General features: G+C 35.5%; 1 protein-coding gene across 2 annotated transcripts; it reads left to right on the top strand.

Annotated features, from left to right (window-relative positions):
• Positions 1 to 1,390: 1,390 nt before the first annotated feature.
• LOC148843915 (auxin efflux carrier component 2-like) lies at positions 1,391 to 6,186 on the top strand. Of its 2 annotated transcripts, XM_088958637.1 has the most exons (6): positions 1,391 to 2,903; positions 3,062 to 3,338; positions 4,848 to 4,933; positions 5,026 to 5,183; positions 5,545 to 5,621; positions 5,735 to 6,186. In XM_088958637.1, exons 1-6 carry the CDS (start codon positions 1,667 to 1,669, stop codon positions 5,799 to 5,801), a joined length of 1,902 nt encoding a protein of 633 aa, XP_088814763.1. In that variant the 5' UTR covers positions 1,391 to 1,666; the 3' UTR covers positions 5,802 to 6,186. The 2 variants fall into 2 exon arrangements, with proteins under 2 accessions (XP_088814763.1, XP_088814764.1); XM_088958638.1 differs by lacking the exon at positions 5,545 to 5,621.
• Positions 6,187 to 8,071: the final 1,885 nt, after the last annotated feature.

Genomic DNA, 8,071 nt, shown 5'->3' with positions numbered 1-8,071 from the left:
CATGAAAAAGGAGTTTGGTGTTGAGTTTTAACAAGGGCAATCTGGTAAAAAAAATAATCTTTTTATACGGCTAACTTGTTGCAGAACTTTGTTAATTTTTTAGGGAAAATTCCCAGTTAATACCCTGTACTTTGGGCCTAGTGCCACTTTAGTCCCTGAATTTTAAAACACGACAAGTCAGTATCTAAACTTTTAAAACGTGCAAATTCAATACCCGTTGTTAAGCAGCCGTTAAGTGACATTTGAAACGATACAAATGCCCTTCGAATGTCACCTAATTTTCTTTATCAACCATTCAAATTTTGATAAAAAATGAATAGTCCCAAATCCTTACCTCTTCTATTCAAGAAAGTTGGGATTACGTCTCAGTGGGCATTTTGGTGACCCAAACTTTCTTAAATAGAAGAGGCAAGGATTTGGGACTGTTCATTTTTTGTCAACGTTTGGATGGTTAATAAAGAGAATTATATGATACTTGAAGGGCATTTATGTCTTTTCAAATGTCACTTAACAGCTGGTTAATAAGCTGGTTAATGGCAGGTATTGAATTAACATATTTTAAAAGTTCGGGAACTGAATTGTCGCATTTCAATGTTCGGGAACTGAATTGTCGCATATGTTTTTATACCAATAAGATTATGAATTCATGTGATCGGTTCCGTTTTACCCCAAAACCGTTATTTCACCAAAAACCATTGATTTGTTCAGCAAACTACTAATTCAGGCAATCAAATCATTCGAACCGTCCAACAGTTTTGATCATTTTTATTTTTTTAATTATTTTTATCAAAACGGGCCATTCATTCGAATTGAACGATTGAATCATTCGACCCGAGAACCGGACCCTGACCAGTTCGGTTTTAAAAACCTTGCTATCATGCACCATGGCACGTCTCACAAAAGCGGACCCACATGTACACGTATACCTCTATTCAGCAATAGTGAAAGAGGAAAAGTGGGGTGGGGTTACAACAAAATTATTAATTAATTTGCATATATTTCAAAAAAGGATTAACGGCATGGCAGCATGCCCTTACAGTACTACTGGTTGGCGGTTGCACATGGACAATAGGTTGGTTGCATGAGTTGGGGCATGTGGCGTGTCTGAAATAATAAAATCTTATAGTTAATCCTTTTTGATGGATAAAGATTAAAGAATGATATAAATAGAAAAAACATAAAAACCATAATGGGGAAAACCAATAAAAGAAAACCCTTTTTGGCATATCTCTGTAACCAGATGGCGTCCGGATCTGTCATCTGTGTCTCCTGCCGTTAAAATCTGTTTTTACGGTGAATGACAAGGCCACGCAGACGCTTCTTGTTTTTGTGAAAATTTTTTGATTGTTTGATGAGATGGATTTAACATCTACGCCTGTACCTGTCGTTATGGTAAGCAATACAGCTTCAGTTCACAGAATTTGTTATATGATTTTTTTTAGCCGGTTACAGAATGCGTTGCAGCAGAGAGCAGAGCTCACTCAAAAGAGTATCTGACTGTATATGTAACCACTCCTTCTTCAGTTCTCTCTCTCTCTCTCTATTAAGCTTTGTTCTTTCCTTGATTTTGGAACAGTTTATTATCTCGTGGACTAGTCTGTGTTTTGACATTATAAAGCTACAAGAGTAATACTGCACAACTGTCCCTGTCCCTCCAGCAGCAACCATGATCACCGGCAAGGACATCTACGATGTGCTAGCAGCAATTGTACCACTCTATGTTGCTATGATCCTCGCCTATGGTTCAGTTCGGTGGTGGAAGATCTTCACCCCCGATCAGTGCTCCGGCATCAATCGCTTTGTGGCAGTCTTCGCCGTCCCCCTCCTTTCCTTCCATTTCATCTCCAGTAACAATCCTTATGCCATGAACTACCGCTTCATCGCTGCCGACTCTCTGCAAAAGATTGTCATCCTCTTTGCTCTATTCCTCTGGCAGGCCTTCAGCGAGAATGGCAGCCTGGAATGGATGATCACCCTCTTCTCCCTTTCCACTCTCCCCAACACTCTTGTCATGGGCATTCCCCTCCTTAAGGCCATGTATGGAGAGTTCTCTGGGAGTCTCATGGTGCAAATTGTGGTGTTGCAGAGTGTGATCTGGTACACTCTTATGCTCTTCATGTTTGAATACAGAGGTGCAAAGTTCCTCATCGGAGAGCAGTTCCCAGAGACTGCTGGCTCCATCACTTCCTTCAGGGTTGACTCTGACGTCGCTTCACTGAATGGTCGGGAGCCATTGCTGGCCGACGCTGAGATTGGAGACGACGGGAAGCTCCATGTGGTCGTCAGGAGATCAACCACAACGTCGGTGACATCTTCTTACAACAAATCACATGGGCTAAATTCAATTTCGATGACCCCAAGAGCGTCCAACCTCTCTGGTATGGAGATCTACTCGGTCCAATCGTCCCGAGAGCCAACGCCAAGGGCTTCAAGCTTCAACCAGACTGACTTCTACGCCATGTTTGCAAGTAAGATGCCAAGTCCAAAGCACGGCAACAGTCACACAAACAGTTGTCAAGGTGGCTCTGGGGATGTTTATTCCCTGCAGTCCTCGAGAGGGGCAACGCCGAGGACTTCGAATTTTGAAGAGGAGATGATGAGGTCTGGGAAGAGGAAAGGAGGGAGGAGCATGAGTGGCGAGCTCTTCAATGGAGTACTGTCTTCTTCTTACCCACCTCCGAACCCAATGTTTTCAGGGACAACCAGTGGCGCCAAGAAGAAGGAAGCTGGAGGCGGTGCGCCTAATAATAAGGAACTCCATATGTTTGTTTGGAGCTCAAGTGCATCTCCTGTCTCAGAAGGAAATCTCAGAAATGCCGTTAATAATAGAGTTGCTTCTACAGATTTTGGAGTGCTTGATTCTTCAAAGGCTGTTCTTCAACAAGAAATAGCTGCTTCAAGAGGTACAGTAACTCTCTCTCTCTCTCTCTCTCTCTCTCTCTCTCTCAAATATAATCTGTTTATTGTGTCACAATAGAAATTAACTACTTTGAATTAAATCATGGTTTTCTTTCTTTTAATTAATTTCCTGATGAAAATTTTCATATGGTGTATGATATAGGTATGCATGATTTCAATGAAAATGATAGCCCACTTACAAAAATGGGGGGAGATAGAGAGTTTGACATAGAAGATAGTCCCAAGAATCAGGCCTCTGGATCACCCCATTTGACAGAGAAGAAGGTTGAATTGGGAGGAGAGGGTGAAAAGAAACACCAGATGCCCCCTGCAAGTGTTATGACCAGGCTCATACTTATCATGGTTTGGAGGAAGCTTATAAGGAATCCAAACACTTACTCAAGTCTCTTTGGGCTAGCGTGGTCCCTCATATCTTTCAGGTACTCCTATAAAATCTCAGACAATGTTTACTAATGGAAAATCTACCCATCAGGACATTTTTAAATTTTCACTTACAACTAAGCATAGTAGAATAAAATCCTTATATAATAATTTTCCTCCAATGGAAACATGTACCCACTAAGGATCCTTTTTACATTCAACCTCTGTGCCCAACTGTTTTTGAAATGGCTATTTAGACACTCCGTAGTCCTTCTATTGATTGTTATTGTCGTTTGGGAGACCTCACCGAATTAGTTTTCTCTTTATTTGTCCATTTCGGTATCTTTTACAAAGTTAAAATATGTTTTCTTTTCCCTTAATTATTTTTTTTTTATCTTTATGGAAAATTTCCTATTACTACCCTGTAATTTGGGTTTAGTGTCATTTTAGTCCCCAAACTATAAAATGCGATAATTTAATACCAGAACTTTCAAAACATGTCAATCCAGTACTTACCGTACTAGCTATTAACCAACCGTTAAGACACAAATGCCCTTTGAGTGTTATCTAATTTTCTTTATCAACCATCCAAATATTGACAAAAAATTAACAATCCCAAATCCTTGCTTCTTTCATTCAAAAATGTTGGGGTCACGTCTTAATAGGCATTTTGGACCCAAACTTTCTTGAATAAAAGAGGCAAGGTTTTAGAATTGTTAATTTTTTGTTAATGTTTGGATGGTTGATAAAAAAAATATTAGATGACACCCGAAAGGCATCTGCGTATTTTTCAAAGGCCATTTAACGGCGCCTGATTAACAGCTAGTTTACGGTAGGTATTGGATTGACACGTTTTGAAAGTTCGGGTACTAAATTGCCGCATTTTAAAGTTTGAGAACCAAAGAGGTATTAGACCCAAAGTATAGGGTACTAATCGGGAATTTTCCCTAATTTTATTTAATCAATTATTTGTCTATTTGGGTTTCTGATACATGAATCTAATAAGCAAAATTTAATTCATATTAATAGAGAGAAAGAATATCAAAAAACATTTTTAATGACTGATAAAATATTGAAATAACACAGTGGGATAGGATTTCTTCTTTTTTTTTTCTACTAGCCTACTAAATAGATTTAGGACTTTAGTGGGCCTAACTACAGAAATAAGGAAAAGAAAGAACAGTTACTTAGAATATAAGGAATTAAAAAAATACCCTTTTAGTAATTATCTCTTTAGGCTTAGTTTAGAAAGAGTACAAATGCAAATATGTACAAGATAAATACATACAAAATAATATAAAATATAAAATTTTGCACTCTACATATTTACATTTATACACCTTCCAAACTCAACCTTACTAAAATATATTAAGACCCAACCCAGGAATCTTCTTCATCTTTATTACATTTCTTTTCCTGTATCCCCACTCTACTCATCTCCCCAATCCTTTATCATGCTTTCTTTTTCCTTCCTTGTTCTTTCTCATCCAAACAATGTCCTAACATGCTGCTGAATGCTGGATATCTTTATTTGTAATTTGAATACTTTGCATTAATTTGTTTGACAGATGGAACATTCAAATGCCTTCAATCGTGAGTGGGTCGATAGCCATATTATCTAATGCTGGTCTGGGGATGGCTATGTTTAGTCTAGGTATTTTGTTATAACCAATTTAACATTTTGGTTACAACAACCATGTATTATTAGATATTAAAACAGTTCAATCTTGTTTGCTTCTTGGACAGGCTTGTTCATGGCTCTGCAACCAAAAATCATAGCTTGTGGAAAAACTGTAGCCACATTTTCCATGGCCGTTAGGTTTTTGACAGGACCAGCAGTAATGGCAGCGACTTCAATCACTATTGGTGTTAAGGGCGTTCTGTTGCATGTTGCAATTGTTCAGGTATATACAGAATTAAATCCTAAGGCTGTGTTTGGTTGCAACACAAATTAATTTTATGACAGTGCAAATGATTTGAGTAGAAATTCTGACCTATTTTTGTTTCAAATTTTAGTTATTATTTTATTTGATTGCAGTACAAATGAAGTAAATTAAGACATGGATCAGAATAAAGTAAAAACCCAAAACAAAGTTAAATGAGAAATTGCATTTTCTTTTTTCATTTGCACTCCATGCATTTGTACTAGTGCAAATAAATTTGCACTGCAACCAAGCACAGCCTAAGTAAACCCTAAACCCTAAAAAGGCCTATAAATAAAAAAAAAAACCCTTTAAGCTTAATAGTCTTTCTTTCATGTTACAGGCCGCTCTTCCCCAAGGGATTGTCCCCTTTGTGTTTGCAAAAGAATATAATGTTCATCCAGACATACTGAGCACTGCGTAAGTTATATTTATATATATTATTAAAAAAAAAAGACACGACTGCTCATAAAGAATCTTGCAATTTCCATAAAACACCACGTTTTGGAACTGAAATATTCCCTTTGTTGCAGGGTCATTTTTGGAATGTTGATTGCACTACCCATAACAATACTCTACTACGTTCTTCTCGGACTCTAAGGGAAGTTTTGGGAAGAGAAAGAGGAGGAGGAGAAAAACGTTGAACCATATACTAATGTATAAGCAAGACAAGCTGAAGTGCATAGAAGAAAAAAATGGTCTAAAATATACCATTGGATTGATGGATTCAGTGTAACCAACTTTGGTCTTTTGTTCTCCTGTTCAGTGACCGTTGGGTTTTGAAGATGCCAACAGCTTCTAATTTTTTTAATAAATACTTACCTTCTGTTTTAACTTTTGAACATCCTTCTCAACTAGTTAGGTAGAGAGTGAAGAAACCAAACTGTGGAAAGAAAGAGAAATTAATGTTAAAAAAAAGAATCAATGTGGATGTATTTGGGTTCTTCTTACACCAAATGAATATAGTCTTCTGCTTATCTTTGACTTTGGTAACTAATTTATTGATTGGATATTAGAAAAAGAATCCCTTGTAATAAAGAAAACTGAATCATTAAAATTATTTACCACACTATTGCACGTGTTTCCATTTTAAAAAGGAGAAAAATGGCGTCAGAAGAAATGGGTATAGCTTCAATGTATCGTTCAAACCTCTCTTATTTTATATTTAAATCTGGTTTCTTATTAAGTAAAAAATTCACTGTATATGTCTTGATCCTCTCATTTGCATGTGCTCCCTTGAGTAAAAATAAAAAAGAAACTAGAAAATCAAAAGGGTTCTCTGCCAAGTACGTAAGCTCTAACTTTCTGATTGGTTACAAGAAATTTCTATGAATTTGATAATGGGAAAGTCCCGACAATACAAATTTTGTCCATAACGAATGAACTTGTAATAAACAAATAAATATTATATGTCTTTTGTTGATTCTAGGCAAAGTGTTCTGTCCAATAGTACTTCAGTGCATTCATCACCATCCAAATCTTCAAGATCTGTATTGTAAAATATAAGGCTGTGTTTCAATTAGTAAGACAAAGCACTCATATATAGTTTTATCATGAGAAATGATCTCTGATACATGCATATAAAATATATATATATATATATATATATATGTATATCTGTCATTCAAGCAACAGACATGGGTTATGAGTCCCAAAGCTTGGATCAGTACTACTTTGTCCAGTCCACTGGTACTACCCTGTCAACTACATGGCCATTGCTAAATTAGTCAATTCAGTATGAGGTAAATTGAACAGTTTAGTCAGAGATGTCTACCAGGGACATAACACCTGATTCATCTTAAAGCATGATTTGGTTTCTTAAGCCAATCAGATTTGGTGGGCTGCGCTTCAAAGACGCTGACATTGTCAATAAGATGTTGCTAACTTTGGTGCTTTCTTCCTTTTGATGACATACCAAACTTTAGGTGAATAAATTAAGGCTCTAGCTATTTGTTTGCATTGTTAATTTGAATCAAATTATAAATATTTTGCACCCACTTCAACTTTGCATGCATTTTGTTTACGACTATGATTTAGACTTGCATTTTCTTTCATTTGCACTGTTTTAAATCCACAAAACTGATAACCCAAGCGGGGCTATCATTTTACAACCTTTTTGCACTCATTGTTTTTCTTATTACCTCACTCCCAAACAAATAACCCTCCTCCTACCTCGATTATCTTTCATAGTAAAAATAATATGTGTCCAAATTTTCTCACAACCTTTTATATTTCTATATGTATAAAAGTAATTTTTATTTATCACAAAATTTTTGTTTAACATAATGAATATATAATATTAGAAATGTCCCAAATGTTTTGTACAAAGTTTTTATATTTTTTATAATATTTGGTATTTTTATCTTTTTTAATTTTTATTATTTAATTATGATAGTAGGGGTTGGCACATTTGACACAAAAGGTTAATTGTTGGCCTGCCACCAAACAAAATAGCAATTTCATTTTTTGGGTCGATTTTAATTTTGTATTTCATTCCCATCATCAATAAAAGAAATTTTTGTTTATTGCACTTATTTTTCTTTAATATGATTATTTAAAATATAAGGATGTTCCTGAATGTTTTCTATAAAATTTTTGAATTTCTATAATTTTTATATTTTTTTATCATTTCTTAATTTTTCATTTAATTATAAGATTAATTGTTGACACATTTGACCTAAAAAGGTTGACCCGCCACCAAACAAGGCAAAATTTTCATTTTTGGGTCAATTTTAAACCACCTAGATGGAAGAACAATTCTGTTCTTGAGTTGATTTTAAAAAGAAAAAATAAAAAAACATGAATTTTATATTGTATTGAATTTAAATCTTATTAGTACAATTTATCGGTGAAAAAAAAGTACATTAAAT

Source organism: Nelumbo lutea, chromosome 8 (assembly GCF_056320005.1).
Source record: "Nelumbo lutea isolate HS-2025 chromosome 8, American lotus-T2T, whole genome shotgun sequence".
NCBI classification, from domain to species: Eukaryota; Viridiplantae; Streptophyta; class Magnoliopsida; order Proteales; family Nelumbonaceae; genus Nelumbo; species Nelumbo lutea.
Note: the sequence above shows the minus strand (reverse complement) of the source record. Positions and strands in the feature narration are given on the sequence as shown.